At 38.5% G+C, this 26,768-nt stretch overlaps 1 protein-coding gene across 3 annotated transcripts in view; it reads left to right on the forward strand.

Moving 5' to 3' along the window:
• The first annotated feature begins 1,057 nt into the window (after positions 1–1,057).
• Positions 1,058–26,768, forward strand: part of STX18 (syntaxin 18) — a 69,218-nt gene continuing 43,507 nt past the window's right edge. The window contains exons 1-2 of one of the 3 annotated variants that reach the window (XM_072862877.1): positions 1,411–1,544; positions 13,484–13,526. Coding sequence is in view for 1 of the 3 variants with exons in the window: in XM_072862875.1 (XP_072718976.1) it covers positions 1,383–1,544 (162 nt within the window). In the remaining 2 variants the exon portion in view is untranslated. Of the gene's footprint in view, positions 1,545–1,849; positions 2,075–13,483; positions 13,527–26,768 lie in introns of those variants that run through there. The other 2 variants (XM_072862875.1, XM_072862876.1) reach the window with 2 other exon arrangements.

Genomic DNA, 26,768 nt, shown 5'->3' on the forward strand with positions numbered 1-26,768 from the left:
CACAATTTAAAATAGAACAATAATAACAGAGTATGTATTAATACTAATCACAATATGACTATGACGGAACCACTAATCTATAGCTAGGGCTGAACTGATGAGAATTGAATTGAAAGCAGAGTACTAATCAGCAATGGAAGAAAGCCTGGTACTCTGGAGCAGATAGGAAAAATAGTTGTGGTTGATTAAGTTCCAGTCTGCTGGGGAGCGGCAGGATTTTGAAATCATGTTCTTTGGAGACTGTCTCAGGGAACGTGCTTCTGGTCAGTGAGAGCACACTTAAAAACTACATGGTATCTGCTGGATGCCAGAGCATTATATGGCATATTATATATATATATGTGTGTGTGTGTGTGTGTGTGTGTGTGTATAAAAAACACCACCACTTGTTTATGTGGTCAAAAGTTTTCCCCTCTGTGCCATGCAATTTCACGTAGCTCGTCCACTGCACAGAACATGGTGATACAGTTGCCTCAGTAACAGAGGTTTCTTCAGAATCGGTTAGATCACAGACAGTGCTGTGTGGTGACTGACTGTGATACATCTTCCAGGTACCGGTGTGATACTGTCCCAGTGTCTGATGGCAGCAGACCGGCGGACCTCAGAGGTCAGCTTCCCGGTGGAGAAGAAATCGCCGCTGCACGTTCCAGGGGTGACAGGGTTGCTCCACCGGTACAGCTCAGGGATCAGTAATCGGGGGACATACACGTGTGACCCTTTCCTAGGGGAATCTCACACCAGCGCTAATCCCAGAGCCCAGTGCAGATCTGCTAACATGTATTGATTAATACATTAAAACTCTAATCATCTTGTCTTTCCACGGCTAAGTTGCCAAGCTAAAAACTTGGGAGACTGCGTATAACAGCACCACCTGGCTACACCTGCCACGACGCCATGGTGGGGTGCTCTGGGCGTCAAAGATTTGTTGGAATATAACTTTTATTCCGCAAAGTCGCTATTTGCTAGGAGGAGGCAGTAGCCAGGTGCAGGGGAGCCGCGTACAGCCCCGCCGCAGCGCTCCCGCCCGGTGCGTGCGCGGGCCGGCGCTGGATTCAGCTGACGCGAGGCGAGCCCTGAAGGGGAAGGCAATCGCCTCTCCCGGACGCGAGCACCGGCTGCCCGCGGCTGAGCGGGCTCGGCCTTGCACTCCCCGCCGCAGGCCAGGCCGGCTCGGCGGAGGCTGACGAGGAGCGTGGCCCCGCGGCCGGACGGCGGCAGTGAATTAAACTGGGAGCGCGGGGAAGGCAGCGTGGGGACGAGGCCTCCCCTGCACCCCTCCCGCACCCCCACGCAGGGCGGAACGCGCCGCGCGGGGCCGCGTTGCGCGGGGAAGAGTGCGCGGCGGCACCGGCACCGGCCGGCGGCGGAGGGGGCGGGCCGCCATGGCGGTGGACATCACCCTGCTCTTCAAGGCCAGCGTGAAGACGGTGAAGACCCGCAACAAGGCGCTGGGGGTGGCGGCGGGGGACAGCGCCAGGGACGAGCTGCTCAGGCGGAGCGCCGCCCGCTCCAAGAGCGACTTCACCGGCCGGGCCCGGGAGGTGGTGAGTGCGGCGGCGGGCACCCAGGCCCCGGGGGGAGGACGGGCGGCAGCCGGGCCCGCCGGCGGCCTGCGCTTGACGGCGCCCCGTCAGCGGCTCCGCCTGGGCGCCGCCGCGGGCAGCCCGCCCCCCTCACCCCCGCCTCGGAACGGGCCGCCGCGTCCAAGCTCTCCCCGGGGGCCCGGGGCGAGCGAGCAGGCCCCGGAGTCGCCCGCAAGCGACCCCGGGGCAGCTCTTTCCCACACGGATGTGGGCTGGGAGGGAGGGAGCGCAGCGTGAGAGCCGGGAGCCCGGCGGCTGATGTGGCGGCTGGGGAAGGCTCCGAGCCCGCCCGCGTTCCCCCTGGCGCGGCTCCTCCCGGGCAGGGGCCCGCTCCGCGGCAGGGGCATGCAGGGCCGTCCCGGGGGCCTCCGCTGGCTGCGTCCCCTTCCTGCGAGGGCTGACGCTTCTAGTCGGGCACAACCCACTTTCCTTCAGTCTACGCCGCGGTCGGGCATGCATTCACACGGGTGTTTCCTCACGCCAGTTGCCACGTAAGAGATCGCTTCCATAACAAATATGAGCATAAGCGTTTGTAATGTTGCACCGTATATGCTGTCTTTAGTTTTGGGGTTTTTTTTCTGTCACACAGTATGGCTGTAAAGTGCTAATTCTATACAAATTGCGTGTGAAAAGGTAATCAGGACAATTTAAGACTTGAAAAGTCAAGCACGGAGAGAGAGGTTAAGGAATTACAGAGCTGAAGGCTGACCAGCATTAGTAATAGTCCTCAGTCTGCAGTCGTGCTGTAAAACCAAACCTGTTGCAGGTTATTTTCCTCCCTACTGAGTAAAAGGCAGGGGAAAAAAAGTCTGATACCAAAGCAGGGCTTGAATAACACGTGTTTAATAAGGCACTGGAACATATTTTGAAAAACTAAAAGAAAAAGACTGCTCAGTACGCTCTCTGAGGAGACAGGCTTACAGAACGCATATGCAAGTTTAGGACTAAACAAAGAATGCACAAGTAACTTTGTTCTGTCATTTTATAAGTTATGAATAGTTTAGTTTTCAAGCACAGATATTAACGTTACATTTCTGCGCTCATTGTACTTATCCCAATTCTGAGAGAGAGAGTACTTAAAAACTCATGTGTTTTATAACACTTGCATTTGATGTTCAGGAGCTCAGTGATTGCTTTGAGGCCTAAGCAGAGGGTGTCAAGTTGCGTACCTGTTAAATGAACATATAATTATTAACCATTACAAAAAGTTGATTTAAGTGACTTGTCAACTGTGAGTTCTATGGTAGGATCTATCTGCAGTGATCAGACCAGTCCATAAAACTATATTAAAGATCTTTGTCCATGAGATCTACCTTTTTTCCCCCACTGCATCTCCTGATTTTAACTAAAGATATTCCACATTCTGCAGTGTTAAAGAGAACAATCTCCTTCAATCTTACCCCAGAACAGGGCAGCCTTTTTACTTTTTAACACAATGTGTGTGTATAAATTCCTAGAATTCTAAAAAGGATTGAAATTTTACCACAGGGCATCATGTTGACATTTATCTGCATCATCAACAGGGCTGCAACTTCTAAATCTGCTGTTCAAAACTCCAGCACTTGGGCTGATGCTGAGGGCAGGTCGTTACCCTCTAAGAGTTTAGCACTAGATGGTGTTGGGATACTTTGCTGAAGTGTTTCACAGTTACTTGCAGTAGCAGAGAAAGCAAGAGGAAATCTGAGGTTTTTAGGTTCCATTCTAGATACTCTTATAGCCACAGACTTCTTTATTCCCTCCAAAGCTTTTTACCTTCTGCCTCATTGCCTCCAGTACTCTCTGTCTGTGCTTCAGTTCGTCCCTCTCAGTTTCAGTGTCTGTATTCCAAATAATTTATAGCCTCAGACTAGGCTCACACCCACTGCTTCCTCCCTCCTAGTCTTTTCTCTCTCTTCCCTTTCTATCACCAATGCTCCCTTGCTTTTGCTTCCTCCCAGTTTTGTTTTGGTTTTTTTTCTTAAGTTCTGTTCATGCTCAAGCCTAGCCTCATCTTCTTCTCACTGCCCAGCTGTAGTCCTGTGCAGTGATGGCATGCTATAGCTACCTCCTTTTCCTCCTCGTTTAGTCCTTTGTTTTCCCTCTGTTTACATCTACTATTTCCTGCTGGCCCCAGTCTTCTCTCTGAGCTCCTCATCGTTTCTGAGTTTCCTTGGGGCACTGTCCAGACAACAGAAAGAAGGACAAAGATGTGGATAAAAGTATCTTGTTTAATTACAAGAGCTTCAAGTGAAGTAAATAGCTAATGCCAATGTGGATGAGCTGAAGGGTCTGTCAGAGGGGGAGAGTGGGTTTAATTAATGATACTTACATAAACAATGACTTTGGAGAAGAAGCCAAGGCTAAAAATGTGTTGCTGAAGCACGTCTGAACATGACTTCTATCAAGATGCTGATCAGTGAGTAGGAGTGAGATGGATTGGCTTTGCTTTGCTCCTGTAACTCAGGTACATTTGTGATGATGAGCCAACAACTTGCCAGACCAGAGACCACCATTTTAATGTGTGAATAAAACATTGAATCTCCAGCTAGAAGAATAAGCTTTGTAGTAAAATAAATTATGATTTTAATTGCTTATTTCAGCGAAATAAAGTTTGGTTTGATTATGTGTCAAACCCTCTTTCAAATACTTTGTTGTAGCCTCACAATTAAAAATTTAGCTGCTTCTGCCAAGACTATGCAACTTAGCTTGGAAATGTAATCTTTGGAAGATGTATTAATTCTTTAACATATTTTCTTTTTTAAAAAGCTCCCCAAAAGCTAGTGAATTCTTCCATGTCTATGTACAGGTTTTTTGTTTATTGTTCAATCTGAGGAACATATGAAATAGTTAATTAGTGTTGTCTGTAGAAATTGTCGTGAAAGATACTGGTCAGAATCCATATAGGATAGGAGTGGAGACCCTGAATAACCTACACCTAGTCACTACTTTCATTATGCCTTATTTGGTTGCAGAATAGAATAGTTTCAGTTGCAAGGGACCTACAGCGATCATCTAGTCCAACTGCCTGACCAATTCAGGGCTGAGCAAAAGTTAGAGCATGTTCTTAAGGGCATTGTCCAAATGCCTCTTAAACACTGACAGGCCTGGCGCATCGACCACCTCTTTAGGAAGCCTGTTCCAGTGTTTGACCACCCTCTCGGTAAAGAAATGCTGCCTAATGTCCAGTCTAAACCTTCCCTGGTGCAGCTTTGAACTATTCCCATGCATCCTGTCACTGGATACCAGGGAGAAGAGATCAGCACCTCCCTCTCCACTTCCCCTCCTCAGGAAGCTGTAGAGAGCAATGAGGTCGCCCCTCAGCCTCCTTTTCTCCTAACTAGACAAACCCAGAGTCCTTAGTGGAAGTTTTCCATTTCACATGCAAATGTGAAAATGTTGAAATATTTATGCAGACTCTACACACAGACCTACTCCTTTCAATGTTATATTCTGGGTAGGTTTGCCTCGCTTCTTGCAGGTAGAGTCCACTGACTCCATTTGCGCTCCAAACTGCGGGAACGGCAGTCAGCCCTGGTCCAAACATGCGGCAGCACAGCTCAATTGTGGGTCTGGGAGGGTGCTCAGCCCTGCCTGGGGCAGCTGCACAGCTGTAGGATTGGAGTTCTCCTTTCTAGCCCATCCCACAGAGGTTTTGTATTGCATTATTAATGTGTTTAAGCACTTGGCTGAACTCTATTAAGCGATGTAACTCTCTCTGTCATGCATAGTATATTTTCTTCCTCCTTTTTCCCCCAAAGGTCTATGAGTTTTGCTGTAGGATCTGAGGACTGTGGAAAAGTTTACTTTTTTTTTGGTCTTCTTCATAGACAGACTCCAAGTGGTGTTTAAGAAGGAAGATTGAAGGTGCTTAGCATTTGGAGAAGAAAATGGCAAAGTTGTAATAGTTCCTTATTTTCTGTTGAATTTCATTTTTCTTTCCGAAGAAAGCTCTGTGTCTGCACAGTGGGCTTCTGTATTTATGGTAAAGTGTCACTGCACCTGGGACATACAGTTATAGAGTCCTGTCTTACATTCTCAAACTTAACATGATTTTTTTAGGTGAAGTGGGCACAGAGAATGTGAAATATTAAGAGCTTTGACTTGAATCAGTATTGTGTAGGGAAACCGGTTTAGAGATGGGAGGATACATTTTGTGTGTTCTTGGTATTTTGCCTTGGTCACAAAAAATACTTCAACTTTCTGTATTAATTTGTATTTTTTGAAAGCTGGCTGGTTTATGCTCAGGTATGCTGTATTGCTGCAGTCTGTGGGGAGCTGATGAAGGGTTTTGTATTTGAGACTTAACCTCTTAACATCCTGGAGTTACCAACTTATCTAAAGCCAGTGTAATGTTAGTTGCAGAGACTGCTGTTGCTGGTGATATTGTTAAACTGTGACAAAACTGATCTGTTTGCATATGGATGCTCTTCTAAATCAAAGACGACTGTTATGGCCGTGAACTTCTGAAGGGATTTTCTTTGCTCCAGCATTCACCCATCACTCTTTATTTGATTTGGTTTTTTTGATCTGTCAGCTGCATTGTACAACCATTGGATTGTCTGATATGTAATGAAAGATGACTAATGCTGTACGTATGGTGAATGTTTTTGGCATCTCTCCACCTGTTCACTAGTTACATATTGACTAGGACCAGGTAAGAAATGATTGTTGAAAGATTCTCTACAAGAAAGCCAATAGCAGTGACAGACTTTCCATTGCTTGCAATTTATAAGACTGTTAGAATTTTAGAATTCATTACATATATGTTAGTGCTTTTTGGTCAACTAAAACAAAGGCAGCAATTTTTTTTTTTTTTTGTCCTTAGACTTTTACAGTGACATGGCTATTTAAAATGTAGTATGCAGGGATATTAAAGTTTGCATTTCATCGTACATTTACAGGCTCATGTAGTTCCTTGATACGGTATCAGATTTGAGATTAAGCTGAGTTAACCTGCTAAGTGATTGAAGAATTTTAAGGATTAGAGCAAAAGTATTTAAATAAAAAAAACTGGGCTTGAAGTAAGTGCTCAGGGACAAACATAAGCAGTTCAGATGTAGTGTAGGCCCAGTTTATGTGACGCTTGTTCACAGCTTTACCATGGTCTTAAACCTGCACTTTTGGATATTTTAAAAGATTGTCAGTTTTGGAAGGTGTTTGGCACTTGAACTTTTGTCTCAGGGACAGTCTTAGGAAATCTCACTGTTTATGCCTTTCCTGTTACTCTTGTTTATGGCAAGTATGAGCTATTGGGAATATCGTCTGTCAAATATGCTTTTTTCTTAGTTATTTGAAAATATTGAAGGAATGAGAACTTTTTGTCATTGCTGACTGTTCGATATGTGTTGGAGAAATGGTATCAGTTATGTATGTGATCTGTTAATGGCTGATACAGCCTATTAACAGAAATAAAGATAAATTAATGGTCAAGCAGAATTTCATGGTGGGCTGGATTGCAGCTGTGAATGAAATTTTGTGTTTTGCTAGGGAGATGCTGCTCTTTAAGGTTTTGTAAAAAGCTAAGAAATTAAGTGCTGCAGCATGAATTCTTCAAAAGCAATACCAGACATATCTGAAAACATATCCTTGAGAATGGAAAATTTGAAACGTTAAATGTTTCTAAGTCTTTAAATGCAAAATTTCAGAATGATCAAATGTCTGTGTTTGAAGTTGTTGAACGCATAAGGATGCCAGATTCATGAGGCTACATCTGTTATTCATATAACTTCTGTGTATGGATTCTGTAGGATGATTAACTGGTTCTTCAAAAAAATTGGTACGATAGGGCAATATTCACATCAAGAATATGTTCAGCTGCTCTGTACAAATATGTAATGAGGAGGAAAAATCCCCGCATAAAACTTGCCTCCAAAACTAGTTCTTGTGAAGGCCAGAGCAAATGACTTTTAATATAAATTTTGAGCAAACCTTTTAATTACAAGGCCACCTGACTTTCGTAGTATACTGCTCTGGCTACACATAGGTTAGCGGTGGCTTTTTGTTTGTTTGGTTTGGTTTTTGGTTTTTTTTTTTTTTTTTTAATTTTACATAGTCTGAGTAAAACAGTCTTTTCATGCATACCTGCGTAAGTCCAACATATCTCATTGTTTGGATGCAGCCCATGGGATAATTCAAAATAGCATTGCTATTAGAAGAGATGGAAAGCTGATGTTTTGTCCTTGGTCCCAAACATGGGATCTTCCTGCGCTTGTTTGCACACTTTGGTATTCAGAGCGTTGTCGTAGGAGAAAAAAGGGGTAGGGATGTTTGTATATGGTATTTACAATGGCTTAATCTTTGCCACTGTCACTGCATTAATAAAGCCTAAAAAAGCATGGGGCATGCCCAAACCAGTAGTTGGTCCCCCAAATTGACCATATAGGACTGCCTTGAATAGCATGACATAATTATTGACATAGCACAATTAAAAGTAAGTGTTTTTAAACACATACTTTCTGCTCCCTTTCAGACTCTTCAGGATTGTTTGAAGAGGTACGAAGAATAAAATTCAGCCACCAAAATTGTGTAATGGGTCTGGTTACAGTATATAATCATAGCCGTTACATGGTGCTAATAGAGAAAGACAAGTTTGCACTCTCACTGGAAAATTTCTAGGGGTTTACAAATCAAAAAAAGTTTGAAAAACATTAGGAGATGATTAGATCTAGATTTCAAACAAATAATTTATTGTGCTTAATACCATTTTAGTATCATAAGAAAAAGGAGTTGGCTTGCAGATTGGGAAGTCCACAGGGTTTTTCACTGCCTACTTTTGCATATATAGTAGCTTCGGTGGTAGGCAGGTACCAATCTACTGATGCAGGGAGTAACACCATCCCTGTTCTAAAAGTAGAAGGTATATGAGAATAAAAATGCCAAGTATTAAACGTTTTGTTGGAATATGACAATAATTATTATGCTGCTGGTTCTGAGTCAAGTTCAGGTTGGTGTCTGCAGAACATATCAAATTACCTCTAAGCTTTTTAAAAGACTGAGAAATATCCAAAATAATGAAATAACCAGCTTGCTATATTAACTTTTTATAGAATGGTACATGTATTTGCCAGATCTAGAATAGACTTGAATGGGGCTTAATACTAAAAACTTCCTTATGGGAGAGTGGTACCATTAAAGTCCATGGCAGAACACAGGCAGTGCATCAAAGACTGCATGGTCACATAGTGAACTACTTCTGTTGTAGTTGGATAGCTGATACTAATCAGTGCTATGAGGGAAATGGTCAAAAATAGTTAAAATTGTGTGCTTTAATTTTTTTGGTTTTATACTCAAACTAAAAAATTCTAACCTGATTTACTAAGATTAGTTTATATGATCGTTTTGACTCTAATGATTATATAAGAATAATTCCCATGAGAGAATATTTGGATGCAAGGGAAATATATAGTGCTTATGGTATAGCCAGTTATAGTCTTTATTAGAAATTAATGACTGTGCCAAATTTTGGACAGCAGGTGATATTTCAGTTCACTTCTTAACTTTTAATGAGAGGTAAGTTCTAATAAATTGGGCGCATAGCTGAGGTCATTAGAATTAATTCTGACTTCTCCCATGTACAGTTATGAACAGTTGCTTTCTTCCTCAAAGTTCACTGATGGTGCTGCATTTTGTACTCATTTACATGCACGTGGGTTTCCCTCCCCTGTTTTCTAGGCATAAAATATGATTCTACATTATACTTTTTCAAATGGGGACTTACAGTGTACTGCTTTCTAATATTTCAGATTGATCGCTTTGCTTCTGCAAATTATGGTTAATGTTAGTTTTTTATTATGAACCTTTATTGTTTTTGCCTCTCATTTCCTTGTTAGAGAAGAAATTTAGCCTGAGAGATGTAAGGGAAAGAAGATGATAGTTTTAATTAGTAGAGGAGAAACACATAAAAAGCCAGCTAAGGAAATAGCAGAGAATTTTTTTTTTAAAGATTTTTGGAGAGGAATGAAGTGCTGACCTTGTTTAATGCAATAGGATTAAATGCCAAATCACTAATGTTCCCCATGTGATGCTTCTGGTTTTAGCAAAACTCACATCAGTAACAGTGGTGAGGGTATAGGTTGGCCTTGGGGGAAGAGTTATGAACTCTTATATTTTGGGAAATGTCTGCAAATGTTTGTCGTTGTCCTCCCCTGCTTTGTTTGTTTGTTTTTAAGTACATTCTTAACTCCGTGGGAATTATTTTCTGAATATAACTGAACAGCAGGATCGAAAGTTGGCTTGGGAGACAACTTTCCTTAGTTGCCTATTAGTTTTGTTTTGACTAACTGGACCTCATGTGGTGCTGAGGAGTCCAAAAGTGTCTAAGGCTGCAGTTCTCATTTTGAGAACGTTGTTTTCATCTTCACCTCGCCTTCTTCCAGGGCTAGGTTGGTTGTGGGAGGTTCTTTCCTGACTTACAGTTGTTGGAGGAACTGCTATATCATGTAGCTGGTCACTACGAACTTTTTCCCAACTATGGTTGTCCATTAAACTGACACCTCCTGTGAGTTCTTGATTTGTCATCTTGCTGCAAATAAGGATAAAATTTATGGAAGTCTGTAGTGCATAAGGAAGTGCAAGAAAGCTGAGGTTTATCATATGTAGCCTCTTTCTTTTCTCAAACGTATAGATTACATTAGCATGACATCTGAAGAAGGAGAAAGGCAGGGTAGGGGCAGGGTGCTGGGTCCTGTGGCATCTGCAAAGCTGGAGTGATACAATGGAAGAGAAAGACAACAGAAAGTGAGCAGGCTTAGCTGGAAGAAAATAGAATGACATAGGTTGGGGAAGAGACAGTCTAACATAAGAGGTGGAAATATGGATTTAAAAAAACCCAAAACGGAAAAAGAACGAATACCAAGAAATTATGTGGAGGTTATGATAAAATACATCTAAATAGGAAAGAAAGGAAGGGAAATGAAAGAAGGAAGAGTGAGAATGAAACTTAATACTTACAGGTTAGTGAATTTAATTGATGCAGTTATGCTTTTTACTGTTTCTCTGAGTTTTATATAAAATATTTTGGAGCAAGAACAGCTCATTATTTTGAGTACTTCGATACATTGTCATTGGTAGAAGCTTTGGGCTCTGTATTTATATTTTTAAAATTATAATCTCTTGTTTGGGACAGAAATGAACTTAAGAATAAGCAGACCCAAAAGAATATCAGTGTGATTCGTTAGAGATTTAACTGCTGGGATTTGTTTTTCCAGGTATTAGCAGTGAGGCCAAAATAAAGCTAGTTCCTCTGGAAGTTAGTAACTTCAGGATTCTGATTCCCTTCCTCCTTGTCTTCTTTAAAAATAAGACAAATTTTGTGGATAGTAGCCCAGAGAACTTACCCGTGACTCTTCCAGCACCCTGCAGTTCTCATTTTCTGTGTGCAGAAATGCTTGTTAAGTTAGATAGACAGGAATGTTCCTTACGTCTTAGACATTTGAAAAGTACTACTTTTGTTAGCTTCTGCTAAATCTAGACTTGGACTAAGGTGTTTTCTTGTCTGTGACAACTAGCTAACAGAATTTCTCAGTTAATTGCTTTGAACTCTGAAGTGTATTGAAATATTAATAAAATGAGGAGATACTGTAATTTAGGATGCTAGCTATGCATCACAAGTGATCAGCAAAAAACCCCAACATTTAAACCCTCTTAATCTCGGGGAGCAGCTATTTCAGAGCATATTTTGCAACTTCTCATAAAAATCGGTTACAAATCATTGCTTTCAACGAGTAGTACTGACACTTGTGTTTTTGCTAATTGGGGCTGGTTTTGGTCATCAGGATTAGTTGCTGTAATGCTGAGCTGATTCTTTGTGATTTTTGGTAATGAGTGGATTAAGTTTTTATGTGTTTCACCATAGACAAAAGGATATAATTTTTCAGTGAAAGATTATGTAATTATATGCTCTGTCTTTGAAACTTCAGACCACTATCCTTGAAAATATTTTTCAGACTGGCAAATATTAAAACTTGGTATGATGGCTTCAGCAGTTAAAGCAATTAAAGGGTGAAAATTGGAGGTATGAATCGTTTCCAGCAATTTTGGGAAAATGTTCTGTAGTGTTGAAAATATTACAGTGTGATATAATTGCATAGAATTTTAAATGATGGATACTTTCTTGAAAATGTAGGTTTCCTGACTTCAGGGTGGTGTGTCAAAACTTTCTGTCTGCCAAAAAATGGCATTTTATAGTGATCAGGTACCAGCCTTGAGGTGTTTGTTGTCCCTTTTTACTCTTTCATTCTGACTCTGCCTTCCTTTTTGATGGAGGATGGTGAGAGCAATAGAAAAGCAGATATACTGCATCTGCTCAAATGTAAATCTGTTCCATTTCCATAGGTATTGTCCAGCATTTGAAAAACAAACAAGCCAAAACCCAGATACAGTTAAATGTAATCCAGTTTACTTTCAATCTTTGCTTTTCCACTATTAATAGATTGCTTGACATTTCCCACTGGATATTTCCTTTTTTTTTGGTTTACTTTTACACGGTTTTGAATGTGGATGTAATGTCACTGATTCTAAATTGAGTATTTAATTTCTGTAGTACAAGATGCAACTGACTGGTGTTTCCCATCTCTCCACGTCTCAATTGGATAGCAAGTGTGAAATGGGTTTCAAGTGAATGTCAGTGGAGGTTCTGTGAGGATATCCAGAAGCTCTTAAACGTTATGTTGGTCTGCAGTTGAAAATAACAGAAGGGGTCTTGGTTTGACTCATAAGTTTTAGACCTCTAATATTCTAATTAGAATACTAACATAGTCATTCAATGATTTTCACCTGTACTAAACTCAAAGGTTTAGTGCAGGTGAAAGTAAAATATCACTATATTTAGAAGACCAGAAATAATCTTGCTGCAGGACTTCTGGGGGTTTCTAGAACAAGATACACACCTGAGGCCTGGCAGGTAAAAGAGGAGCTGAGAACCGAGCACCGGGTTGTATGGCAGCCCACCATGAGTGTCCTGGGGACTCTTTGCACTGGCTCCATGGCAGCAGCGTGCTGGGGAGCACAGAACACCCAGAGTCCTCAAACAGTCTCCAGAGAAGGGGAAAGTTGATTAAAGGGGCAGGAAGACAGGGGAGTTCGTCAGCAATGTGTTGAAACCAAGGTGTTCTACAGAGCATTGGTATTTTGAGGAGGAAAAGCATGCTTTTGGAGTTCTGAATTGTTTTAGAAGCATTGTATCATCTGCTGTTTTTCAGATTGATGTGTTTAAAATACAGACATAATTGCATTACATTATTTTTTCTTGCCTATTTTCAGGTGGTTTGGATGTTCTTACAAAATAGAAACAATTTTGTGTTCCCAGGCTTTTTGAGATCTCTCTTTCTTAAAGAAATTCCAGTTTTCCTTTGAGAGTTTTGGGCTGAGTTAGTGGTCTCATTTTCCCCCCTACCTCATCTCCAGTTTAGCAGGTTTTTTTTTTTTTTCTTGCTTTTACTCTTGCTCTTTCCTGGAAAAGAAGCAAAACATTGTATGAGCTGCAGAGGAACATACTGCTTAGTCTTATGGCACTTCATGTATACCATAAGGCATGTTATATATTATATCTGTCTTTTTTTATAACTAGTTCACTTTTATTAAAAATAAATGGTGATAGCAAACTGACATGTGAAAGACAAACATGTAATGGTGATGAAAACCATTTAATGATTAGTAAGGAAGCAAATATTTATTGAAAATAAAAACCATGTCTAAAGGCTCTAATGCTGACTTTTGGAAACACTACCATGTTGTGGTATTTGCAATACCGTATGTCCTGTACAGTAGATATTGTTTAAAATTGCTTGGGAACTGGAGCTTGCAATTGTGAGCTTGGAATGTCCTGCAGATAATTAAGTTGTGGTCAGGCTTTAGAAAAATAAAAAGTTCTCGAACTATGATTTTATAAACATGCTACAATAACATTTCTTTATATTTAACAGTTTCTTATAGAAAGCTGATACTCTCACAAGGCATTGACTAAAGGTAAAACATCAAGAAAGAAAAAATATTAAATTAAAACTTCACTTAGGATGTTGACAGTTGGCTTGTAATATTAAACAGATGTGCATGTTCTTGGGATATTCTTCTTTCAGAACCTTGTTGCATACCCATTTTCAAGTGACAGCTACAAATTTTTGATTAATTTAAAATTCTCCTTTCTTCAGTTGTCTTTGTTATACATTATTTTCTTTGGGTCAATTCAGCTGGACAGTGTGATGCATACTGTAGTTTCTGCTGTGATATTCAAGGGAAAGAGTTCCTTTTATGTAGGCTTAAATTGAGGCATGAGTCATTCAACTATATAGAAAAATTATTACATGTATGCAAAGATTCTTGGGCGCGGTATTACCTTTGCATGTGTAAGTATGGCATTTATTGATCTGGTTGTGGATATGATAGGGCATAATTTGGTCTCTTTGGCTCCTAGTCAATACTGCACATAGGAGTCAATACCAAAATAAAGAAACTTGAGTTTTTAAAAGATGTAAGTTTAGTGAAACGTAGAGGGAATTATCAATTAAAGGAAAAGAGTATAGCACTACTAAAATGACAAAATGTCGTGTCCAGTTCTGATGTCAACCTTTTTCAGGAATGTGGTGGTGGTGGTGGTTGTTTGTTTGTTTTTCTTTTTACAGAGGAGAGGTACAAAAATGGTCTAAAGTCTGAAAAATCTACTTTGTGGTGAGAAATTTTCTCATTCTGTTTTGTTAGGGGACATGATCACAAGAAAAAAAGTCTCCGATTGTTCATAGATCTTATGAAAAGGCAAAAATAAGATACAATGCTGAAAAAAGTGCACATTATTTGTGGTGTGATTCAGCTGACCCTTGACTTGGTAGATTCTGCATCGCGTGAAATCTCCAAGTAAAGTGTGTATATTGCAAAATACATATGGTACTCAACAAGTAATGCAGGAGTTAATGCGTAGGGATGGCTCAGGAATTCCTTTTTGCATATGGGACACTGCTTCGTACCAAAGCAAAGAATTGGTTACTGGTTTCCCAAATCCCAGACTACTGCTCCAGTGACCTATGACTCTGATCAGTCTAACCTTAGACTGTGCAAATGTATGAGTGTTCTGTCTTCATTTTTAATAATAAATGAACTTACAGGAAACAACATGTTAAAGTATTTCTAAAATAAAATAGCCATATTGGACTTAACAAGGCGCTTAATCTAGTTATCTACTACAGAAGTTACTTACTGCAAAGTAAATAATGTCGTCTTTATGATTTTTTTCCCTGTATGTACAAAGACAGATAAATTTTTTTTTTTTTTTTTAAGAATAAAGGAAGAATTAACCAGTGTGAGGTATTCATTGGTTAAATAATACTACATTTCTGTAGTCTTTATACCAAATCAGTTTCATGTATATGTATTGGATATTGCCTGCCTTTGTTTTTTAAAGATTTGTGTAAAGACACAATGATACACCATAATGTGAGCGAGACTAGCTTATTGTAAGAATACACTTTATTTCTCTTAATGATGTTGTTTCCAATGCCTAAGATTTTTAGCTCACTGTGGAACTCATTAGGGATGGGAAATACTTAAGAGAGCTCAGATACTGTTTCATATGCTTTTGAGTGTGATGTAAAGGAGCGTACAGCAAATATGGGAAAATACATTCTAGATATAATAAAAATGTAAAGGGAGAAGAAAAAAGGAAAAAATATCAAAGAGTTAATTAGTTGGTCTAAAATGTGACCTAGTATAACTTCTTATATCGTATTTTATTTTCTTCTGTGTTATTGCATAGAGGATACATGGTGCTGTGGTCTGGCTATTACTTTACCATTGCTTCACAATTTATTGTCTGAAAAATTACAGTAGTTTCAGGAGTGGTTTGTGGGTTCACACAATACCCTTGAAATACATATTATAATTTTATTTTGTAGGGAAAAGAAGGCATGTACATTTTTTTTGAAGGAAACTTTTTTTGCTTACAATGAATGAAAAGAAGCCTTTTCTATATAGCTCTTAAATAAAGAACAATTCTTATTTTATTGAATTAAGCATATGCATCCTATCTAATCTGAATATTATTCCAATTTTAAAGAAATACATTTAAAAGCATCCATTAGAGGTATGGGAAAGAAGAGAATGCAAATATTACATGGGTTTTATCTTTTGAGTAAATTTGCTTGCTTGTGTTTGACACTAATAAGAATCAGAAGTTTACTTCAAAGACCATTTTTTAAAAATTTGTTTATACGTGGTTGTTACTGATGCTTTTACATGTAAAAAAGAGCTACTATTACAAAAACCTATCATTTGTTTGCAGGCATTTTATGGATTGAACTGTTTTGAACAAACTGATTTGTATCAATCAGTTCTTAAAATACAGTGGAAGAAGTTTCTTCTTTCAGTCAGACTTGTAAGTTGTAGTGGGAATTCTGCACAGCCTGATGATGATAGGCACGATCTTCTATCTGAGCAGGCATACTAATAGCTCTGTTGTTATCATCATGGATCTTTCGGCTGGGGCTTTGTGGTGGTTGGTTCTGACTTCAGGTTTTGTCCCTTACATGGAGGACTTCGAAATAACATGGATAAAATGTTAATCGTGGAAATTACATGACATAACTTGCTACGCTCTTAAGCCTCTTTCCTTAGCACACTCGGAGACAGAGGGACATTATATTAACAAATTTCCTATTATGCTTATTACTGGTCTTAAATACTAAATCTCTGGCAGAACAACTCTATAGGTGTCTGATCTTACAAAGATAACTGTTTGACTGAGGCTCTTGCCAGTGAGATGTTTTTGATTAAACACAAATGTATGTTGTAACAAAAAATATTCTTATTGGAATTTTATAAGCAAGAAGATTGTTGTAATACAAATAACTGAAACTCTTGAATAGTAAGTTGTTTGGAATTAAGTTTCCTACCTCTTTTAAGACTATGAACCAAACTATTATATTGCCCTCTGATTGCATGGTGTGTTTTCTGCTTTACATTGCCATTATGGTAGCTCTGAGAGTCCCTAACTGAGAGCAGAGCTAGATATCCTTTGGAACATTTGAACTTGTAACTAAGCAAGACGTTTAAAGACGCAAGATGAAATCCTGGCTGTACTGAAACAGGCTGCAGAGTTATGGTTGATTTAATTGAAGAAAAGATTTTTGCAAAAAATTCTTAGCACAGAGTGAAAGTTTAATGCTCATTGTTTGTTCCACATTTTATCTTGTGAGTGAAAGTGAGGATGAAGGCTCAAATAAGAGAACACTAAAAGGGAAGTCTTCTCGAGTGCTTTTTAGGATTTTTTTATTAAGGTACGTTCCTCACTTTTTTGGTTTGTAAGAAGAGAACTGAATTCATTGGGACTATTTATACACTGTTGAATTGGGTCCTAAGAGAGCATTCTCAGAAACTTCTGACAAATGGGAAAGAATTATGAGTAAGAACATTTCTAATTTGTGTTATTTATTCATATTTCCAAAGATATTCTGTACCCTAAACCAAAATAATTCTACAAATACTTATGCATAACAGTTGTTGGGTAAAACTTGCAATTTTTGCAAAAAGTGTAGTTTTGAAAGTATGTAAGAGTTGTAGCAATTAACCTACATGCACATTTATAATTCTAGAAAATGGACAGCGTATTACATGCAAAGACTGGATCTGATAGACCCAAATTGCTTAAAACATCAGTTATTGAAGATGTCCCCCTGGGACTTTGAGAAACCATTTAACAGATGAAAGTACATTTTGAAAAGTTTGACCTTACAGGCAATCATAAAATGAATCAAAACAGTTCTTTCCTCCCTGAAATGTACAGAGCCCATCTGTATCTAATCCAGTAATTATAGACTGAGTTCAATTACCTTTTCAAACTTGGAGCAGACTGGAGACTAGGCAGTGAACAAACATAGGGTTTTGTCTAGACCTCAATTGACCACAGTCTAAAACTTGAATTTATATCTAATTTTATTTTTAGCTTCGTTTGATAGTTTTTAAAGGATTTATTTTGCTACTTAGTTGCTAGATCATGAAAGTTTTTACTTCTTGACCTAGTGTTTATGGCTACATTTCTGTCCCAGTGAAGTTAATAAAATGACACCAAGTCCTAAGAGTTTGCTGGATAAAACATTTTAAATGTAACAAGAGTGGGTTAACCAGCTCCTTTGAGTCTTTAATATTGCTACAGTGAAGTTATGAAAGAATCTGAAAAAAATTATGTAATTTATTCTCTATGCTTGTATCTGTATATTTAATGTTCAGATTTAAAAAAAGCCTTGATGTTGTTTTTTGCTCTTTTAGCAAAATGAACCCCAAACCTACCTGACTGCACTATTGCCAGTAGTTGACACAGATTAGAAACTGTGCTGAAAATGTATTTTATTAATTTATTTCAGTTAGAGCAAACAGACTATCCATTCAGCCATACAGACTGTGTTAAAGAATACATACACAGCTACAAGTTGTAGCAGCTAGTGTAGGTTATCCCTTTGACCACCAAGTTGAAGCCCAGGCATTTTTTTGATCTTATCCTACAAACGAAACAAACCACATAATACACATCTTGTTGAGAAGTATTGTGTCCTGCGTTCACTGTCTGACATAACAACATTGTCAACATGGTGTTCTCATTCCTTCTATGACGGTTTATGTGCAACCTTCACTTGAAAAGCATTCTTCGCAATAAAGATGTGTGTAGTTTGCAGATGCTAACCGCAGCGTGTAAGACTTCTGTTACAATAGTACATTTCCTATCTCTTGGGTAGCAGTGGAGGAGCAATGATTAAGGACGGAATAAACACTATATTTTTAACTTCTAATTGTGCCGTGTGCTTTTGATGGACTCGCGTCTCTTGGCAAGTGAAGGCTATGATAATTGGTGCGTTTAGTTTAACTTACTGATTCTTAATAGTAATCAGTGTTTTGTAGCAGTTGCTGTAATTAGTTAAGAATGTGGTTCATGATGACTTCCAAGTCAACACGTATTTAGCAAATAAGACGTACTGTTCCAATGAATAGTAAATTTGATGTGAAAAGCAGGAATCTTTTGATGTTTAATTGGTTTCCCTTGTAACACTTGAGGAAAAAACTGATCTAAAGAAATGTTGTGTAACTGTAAAGCTGAGAGGCCCAAGAAATTGCATTGACTATTCTGAGTGTATTTTGTGTCTATATTACATAAGCATGGGAAAAGTTCTCTAATACTTGTCCTCTGGTTTTTTGTAGTGTATAGTAGTTTTTTGGACGTATGATAGTGTTCTGAAAAGGTAATATGGAAATATATCCAATTATTTTCATAATCATAATTTTAAAGCAAAATTTGTAATAGTATATGATGAGGAAACATAGTAGTTTTTGGTATATAACATCAGTCTGGTTTTTTTTCTTTCAAAAAAGGACTGTCATGCACTCGGAAGTCAAGAAATCCAGTCTTCAATTTCAGTCCATCATCAAAATCCTATTTACAAAAGCACTGAGAACTTGGTTATTTCCTCCCTGCCTCAACTCCACATCAGGAGCTAAGACCTTTCAGCTGTTGCTGATGGCAGATGTCATAACCTGTTGTACAGTCATATTTGTATTAGTAGGTTTATCGTAGAAGATAGGACCATATGCTGTCTAAGAACAGTGAGCTCTTCCAGTAAGCCCCATAGCACTTTTCTTCTCCTCTTTACCATAAGGGCCATAAGAAATAAACAATTCATCTGGAAATTCTGGTAAAGTTTGTGCTGCCATTCAACATACCACCAGGCTTTGTAATTGAAAGTAAGGATAGTTGATACAAGTTTCTGATTTTTTTTTTTTTAATTTATGTAATAAAATTGTGTTATGGCTTCATAGGAGTTAGAAAAGCGCTGCTACATCCAGGATGCTGAACCTGTTACTTGTGCTCCATTTCATTTTATAGGGCTTCGGTGTTGCACAGCATTTCAGAAACTAAAGCATTTTAGACCAACAGCTGAAATGAATATGTTCTGAGAGTAAACTAAGGCAATGCCTTTAGTCTGTACATTACCTGAAATGAGAAGTCTAGATTTTGCACTGTGTTTAGTCTGATCTAGGTAATTTTAATTCTAAGATCTAGTGACACTCCTTTCACCCCAAATACTAAGGCTACTGACAGTAATTGTTAGAAGAGTAATGCCTGCTACAATAGACAAAAATTGTGTAACAGTAAAAATGGAAAAATGACTGTTTCAGTCTCTCTCAAGATTTTTCATGACCTTATAAACTCTGTTTGTCCTAAGTGAGGGTTGGTTGGTATGGTTCCACCTCTTTGCTAATGAGCAAAAGGAGTTTGTTTGTTTTGTGACTGTTGCAACAAAATACCTAATTTCAATTAGAAAGTCACGTTCAACTAACACTGCCTAATAGATTCTGCCACGTGCCTTGCGTACACTATATGTTTGTAATGTAAAACAGTCAGTACTATTATTTTTTAAGCAACAACTGTGTTTTCAGTTTAATGGAAAGGGAAATCTTAAAAGTGAAAGTATTTGTCCCTTGTACTTCAGTGGATATTTTTCTGTTGACTATTTTCAAACCAGATTACTTAAGTCAGCTCTAACCATTGCATGTACATCCTCTGCCTTGGAGTGCACACTCCGAACTGGGTGGAGAGCACACGTCTTTTAACTTCCTCTGTTCAAGTAAATGCATTTAACTTTCCTTGTAGGATCACTTTTAAATCTAAAGGGAATATTAACTATATTATAGTCCCTGGATTTGACTTTGGCAAAAAATAGTGGCTCTTCAGGAGTCACTCCATTTTCTCCTGTTTCACTCATTTAAAAGGAGGAGTAGCTTTCTTTTGCCCACATCTGTTACTTCCAACTCTTACTTTTTTTGTTGTGTGCTTTTATTTCTGGCTCTGTGTGTCATATTTCATCATAGCTCTCTGTTGAAATCTGTCTCACAATTTTAGTGTCAGTGATTTCTTATTGTTAATATTTCTTCTTTGTTTGCACTCCATTTGATTCCTTTGTTACTGTGTTTGTTTCCTGCTTTTTCTGCCAGCACATATTACAGAATTAATAGTGGCTTATTTATTTAAATGGTAAGGAAATTTTAGCTGCAGGAAGGATAAATTGATTTCCCACAAATATCTAGTCAGTTATTTCACTTTGTTTCCGCAGCAGAAGGCAGGCTTATTCTTTTTGTTGCTGTCTAATTTGTCTTATAAGACAAATAAATTAAAAGGAAAAGGGCAGTCCATGTGAAGCTCTAATCTATATAATTTATTTTTCCTTTGTCTTTTTTTCCCCTCTCTTGTCCAGCTCTTGCTTTTTGGACTTTTTCCTTTTCTTGACTCCATTCATATCATTAATTTGTATTAATAATGGCTACTAATTTAGCAATAAAAAGATGCATGCAGTTATTAAAGCTATGCTTTTTATTTTCTAAAGTGCAAATTTCTCAAATCTGTTTAAATAAAAGAAAAATTATGTTGAGTTACCTAAACTTCATAAGGAGTCACAGTTCAGCTAATTGGATGCAGTGCAACTAAATATGACTGCACAAAGTTGCATTAGTAAAACTTTCTATTTAAGCAAGGCTTTTTTATTTTCCTTCTCTGTTTTGCTATCACTAGTCATTTTTGTCTGTCTCTTCTATGCTTATTGATGCTGTAGTCATGTCAGACAGACACTTGAGTTGCTTATTGCAGAAACAGTGTTTGAATCATTATGAAGAGGACTGAAGACCACTCAGGACAAAAAAGAAAAAAATACCTTAAAACTGGTTTAGATATCATGGCTTTCAGTATCTTCACTGCTGCTATACAGTTATACAGCTATACAGCGCATGCAACAATATGCTTTTCTGTTGGTACAATATTAAAAATGCAGGCATTTGAAATTGTTGTGTGTTTCTGTGGGGGGAAAAATAATTTTGAGATGCTTTAGTTCTAATGCTGATGTGCCAAGGAGTAAAACATGCTATTAAAAACATGAAGTCATGTTAACACTCTCTTTGCTAGCATATATATAGCATACGGTGTTTTGTTTAGGCTGTTTTGAACATTTTCAAGGAGAATGTTTTACATCCTAATAGATTTAATTATTGGTTTGGGGGGTTTGTTTCTTCCCCCTATTAAGTGTTTTTTCTGTTTTATTACCCTAAATAAGGGCCCTATTCTTCCCAATTCCCTAGCTCTGTCTCTGGTATCTGTCTCACATTTGCACTGAAAATACAGTTATTGTTTTAGCCAGGATGTATCTTACGATGTTTTGGGTGTTTTCATTCTTTACCTCAGACCATGCCCTTCTGCTGCCATTTTTAATCTCTCTTGCATCTTCAATTCCTCCCTTCCTTCACTTTTCAGTGTTGCTCTTCTTTCCCCCCCCCCCCCCCCCCCACCTCTATGCCACAGTGAGTTTTACCAACTCCTGTTCCATCTAATCATACAGTCAGATACCTGCTTGACGTTTACCATGTAATCTTGACCAGTCTCCTTATGGTAAATTCTCTTCCTAGTATTAAGCTTTCATGTTTTAATTTTGATTCCTAGCCTTAAAATTTTCATCTTAAAGTTGCTAGTGAGATAGCTCCCCAGTAGAGAGGTACCTCATGCTTACCTTTCTCTCTTCCTAAGTACATCATGCCTGTGCATGGGCAGAATACTGAAATACTGATGAAATATATTTCAGTAATACTGACTCATCTGTAGTGCAGAGCAGAACTGTGGAGCTGAGGTGTGATATCTGTAAATCAGGTGTTTGTAACCCAAATAAAAACTGGAAAACATAGTATCACATCTGTCCTTGACATGAGAGAGACTGTTCACAGAATTCATATAAGAGCTGTAAAACATGGGTGTGGCAAATTGCAGTAGCATTTTACTCTAACCTTGAGTGAAAATTGTATACAAACCAGTATCCATCTTACACTAGATATTCCTATTTCTACATATTCGTATCTGCTGGAACACAAGTATTTTCTATCCAGTTGTTTTGTTATTTCCTTCTGGCAATGCAGTAGCATTTAGCTACTGCAGCCAAACCTGGGAAATCTAGTTGTTATGGCAAAAGACACAGAGGTAACATTGATTTCTTCACTGTGTACAGGTTGGCAAGACACAATGAAACTGCTCGATGGACACTGAATCTTAACACAGAGCTTCTTAGTAGCTCTTATGGCTTCATCTATAAGCACAATCTCTTTCCTTTGACTGGAAGTTAACATGCTCTTATCTCGATGTACTTAGGTGCTGGATAACTGAAATGTGCTCTCACTGCAAAGTGCTTGTGAACAGAAATCTGTCAATAAATTTAAGATGTGTCAGGGTGTGTTTCACAATCTTGGTTCCTAAGATTGTCTCTCAGCTGGCTGGGTGCTCAGCTGTATTTATAGTCACAGTAATTTCAGAATGAAGACTGTGTTGCTTTCCTGAGCAATCATGAAGATAACTCTGTAGTTTACAGCCCTTTCTTCTTGGAGGCCCTTCAGAGTTGATGACTGGCTGAAACCTCAGACTCTATGTGGCAGTATATAGTGGTGGTATGTCTCAGCACAGATGCTCTTTCCTTTTATTTCAGCCCTTTTCTTTCCTTCTCTTGTGTGTCTGTGCTAAGTTTTTGCCTTAGGTTTTTTGGCTTGTTTCTGTGTTCTCTCCTGATTTGCACATAGTATATTTTCTTTCCTGTGGATGCATACCATCAAAAAGCTACCTACTGTGTTAAGTTGTGTGTTCCTACGTGTTTGAGGCTTTGCAGAGATAGACATAATGCTTTCAGAATTGAGTAATACATTGCAGGGAGAGGTAGCCTATTACAGTAAACAAGTGAGTTAACTAGGAGACAGGAATGGACTGTTGTATTTTCAGGTGTCTTGTATGGCCTTGCAAAGTTCACTTCACTGAGTCTCTTCTGTCCCCTTTGCATTACAATCCAAGCGTTTGTATGTCCATGTGAGCCTTGAGTTTGGCTGAGTCTCCTAGATCATTCTCCCTTACAGACTGGGGGAAGAGAAGGAGACCAGAAGCTTATATATCCCATGTTAGCATTGGTTAGGATGATGCATATTCATGTGTCTTATTACACAGTTGCTTAGCTCGCCCCAATCACATCCAAGTTTCTTTTCTGCTGACTAATAATAGTGACATTGCAAGAGCAAGCATTAATTTGGGCCAGTATGCTCCAGGCCTTAAACGTGTGCAAGTTTGACATATTTTTGCCATTGCTGCTAAAGAACATTGCTAGATACAGAGGATTTCATAAATCTCTCTTTGAGGTGCTGGTAAGAGGAACATATAGTATGTTCAATGTCATTGGGCTTTGGACACAGCTGGAAGAAATAGAAGTTTTTCCTGGGAGGGTGCATGTGTGTGAAGGAGGGAGTGGGGGGAGGATAACAGGAGCACACGATTTACCTTTTCTGCAAGACAGGAGAAGGTTACTTTGCCAGGAAGAGTCACCTACATTCTCTGTTTGAGAGAGATGACTTTGGAGGGAGCTCATGTTAAAATGTTGTCTGTCAGTGTGCCATTGCATTACCTTTGTTTTCTTGATGGTAAAAGTTAAAGCTGTTGTAAGTAACGCTTTCGTTTCTGGCTGTGAATGAAGAGCCAGGTTCAAGTTTCGCTCAAATGAGGTTTTACAGGGGGATCAAAAGTATTTGGAGTAAACCAGTAACACTGCAGATTGTAGTCTGGTTGGATTGATAGGGGCATCCTAGAACTGTTCATACATTGGAGTAGAGAATGTCGTTATTTTATGTATTGACAACAGAAACCTACTCTTTGAAATCAGTGCTTTTGTAACGATTGCCCTTTTACGTTCAGCTGTTAACTTCCTTCTTCAAAAGACCCTCAGTCAAGGAGGTAAGGGCAATGCCATACTGGAAACTGATCTCTTTGTCACAGGCAGTGAGAAAAAAAATTACGTTGAAATAAAGTTTTAAATGATGGTAAACATTATGTTTTCAGCTGCAAATATCGTAGCAGCTTGCTGGTTTTCAAATAGCAAAGCTAGACAGTGAGTCACCCCATGTAGAGGGGCTTCCTGAGGACTTGAGAGTTGGTACTCTGGCTTATGAACAGTTACTGTCTTTGTAGAAACTTATGGCTTTTAAGCAGCTTAATCTTCTTTCTTTCTCTTCTTCAGTTATATATCTGTCATTGTATAATAGGTAGACTAATTGGGTTTAGCGTATAGAGTTTAGAGTTTAGCTTTCTAGTTGTAAATAAGGCTGAATTTTATTCTTTTTTCTGACATGGTCTGATAATTTCCTATTGATATGATTGAGGGAGGCTTAGAAGAAGGCCTTATATACAGGTAATGTAACAACTAGAAGTGCCACATAATAGTTTATCATAATAGGTACGGGAATTGGAGAAATGATCTGTTAGGTTATATTTCTTTTGATAAAGATTCCTTCTACTGTGTACTTGTATATTTTTCACAACTTCTGTTAAATTATGTGTCTGTTATGGGTGTTCCCACAGGGAACTATTTCAATCTATTGTGATGTGCAAAATTTTCTAGGTTTTGGGCTATGATTTCTTGTTTTGATGTTATATTGTGAAGCATATCAGTGTTTCCTCATGTGAAATTCAAGTTCTCTTCCTTGCTTGTTGAAAACACAGCAAATGCTGATGCTCTTTTAGCTCTTACTTAACTGAGCTATAAATATTTCGTTATTTTAACCTTGAAGTTCTTTATGCATTATCATTGTTTTTGAGGGTCTGCATGCTGGAATGTTTCATGCAACTTTGTGAATACTCTTAGTCTATAGGAAACACTGTTTTTTCTGAACATTATGTAATTTTTTTAGCTATGCTGATGTATAAAAATGTCTCCCACTTTGTGCTTTTTTTTCTTCTCTCCTATTTCCAAACTCTTTGTATGAAAAACTCATAAAAATTTTTGTACTGTTGTCTTGTTGGCCTCACAATGTCATAGCAGTTTCTCATGATTGCTCTTATCATTAAAAATGTTTCTTACATTTAACTTCAGCTTCTTTAATCTGAAAAGTCTTAAACTTTTTTCTTACTGATTGACATCTATCTCGAGTAAAATTAAAATACTCAGAAATCTGAATGCTTTGTTCAAATTGGTCGAGTATGATTAAGTTGTAAGAAGTAGCCCATCAAATAAAATCTTACGACTGCATACAAAGCTGTCTGCTGAATTAAAAAATCAGAAACCCAGCTTTCATTTGCAAGAGCAGTGTTCTGATTTTCATTAAATAAATTATGTTTTACTCTATTTTGTTTAAACTCAAGATTAATTTCTATGGTTACAGCAGATATAAATCTCTAAATTGCTTTTAAAAGGGATTGTTTAGTCAGAACAGGGCTGACAGTCTCTCCTTAAGAGAAGCTATTACTTAATTTTATTTTTCTAAGTTTAAATGTTTAAAAAATATTTGTAATGATACCCCAAAGGCATCATAAAAATGTAAAAATAATTATACTCTAAAATTGCCAAAATTACAGGAAATGGACATTTAAAAAAATCTTACTGAGATTCATCGCTGAGAAAAAGTGAGAAAGGAAAAGTGCCTTACTTCACAACTTAAATTCTTGCCAGGAGTTTCTGCTTTCAGTGATTAAAAAATATACTTTTGAATTGTCACCATTACTCAGACACGAAAGAATAGCATTGATTTCCCTTTTAATTACAGCTAAAGCTTACTGCTCTGAAATTCTGCAAGCACTTTCTCAAGAGAAATTTCTACGTGACTATCTGCTGGAATTTTTTCAAGTAGAAATTATTCTCCCCCATGGTTGGGGGGGACCATTTTTTTCATAGGCCAAACCAGTTGGCAAATTCCCCTAGGCAGATCAAAACCAACATGAACAGCATTTTGTGATGAACAAACGCAGGGGTCCAGAGACATTTTTCATGCCACATCATACGTTACCTTGGAAAGCTAATAGTCATTTAGTAGTTAACTTAAGAGAAATCTGACAGAGCAATGTTCTCTAAAGGGAGGGATTTTTCTCAGACATTATGGCTGGACTTCGGTCATGTCAGAAGATTCTCAAGTGGGGACAAAGTAAGGTGCCTTCATTCTCAGTGACACTTTTAGGCCAGCTTGTGCTCTGAAAAACTCCTAGCCTTTGCTATAGAGTTGACAACCTGTCACGGTTTGCCTTAATTACCATTTTAGAAGACACTTCTATTTCTTAGAAAGGGGCAGGGTGGAGGGAACGGGATAATATTAGCAGACTGGATTTCAGACTGACTCTGTTACTATCCCTGTCTGGTCCAAGTGTTATTAAAAGGATTATCGGGGGTTTTTTGCTACTGTTGTTTT

This window comes from Ciconia boyciana, chromosome 5, assembly GCF_034638445.1.
Source record: "Ciconia boyciana chromosome 5, ASM3463844v1, whole genome shotgun sequence".
Classification (NCBI taxonomy): Eukaryota; Metazoa; Chordata; class Aves; order Ciconiiformes; family Ciconiidae; genus Ciconia; species Ciconia boyciana.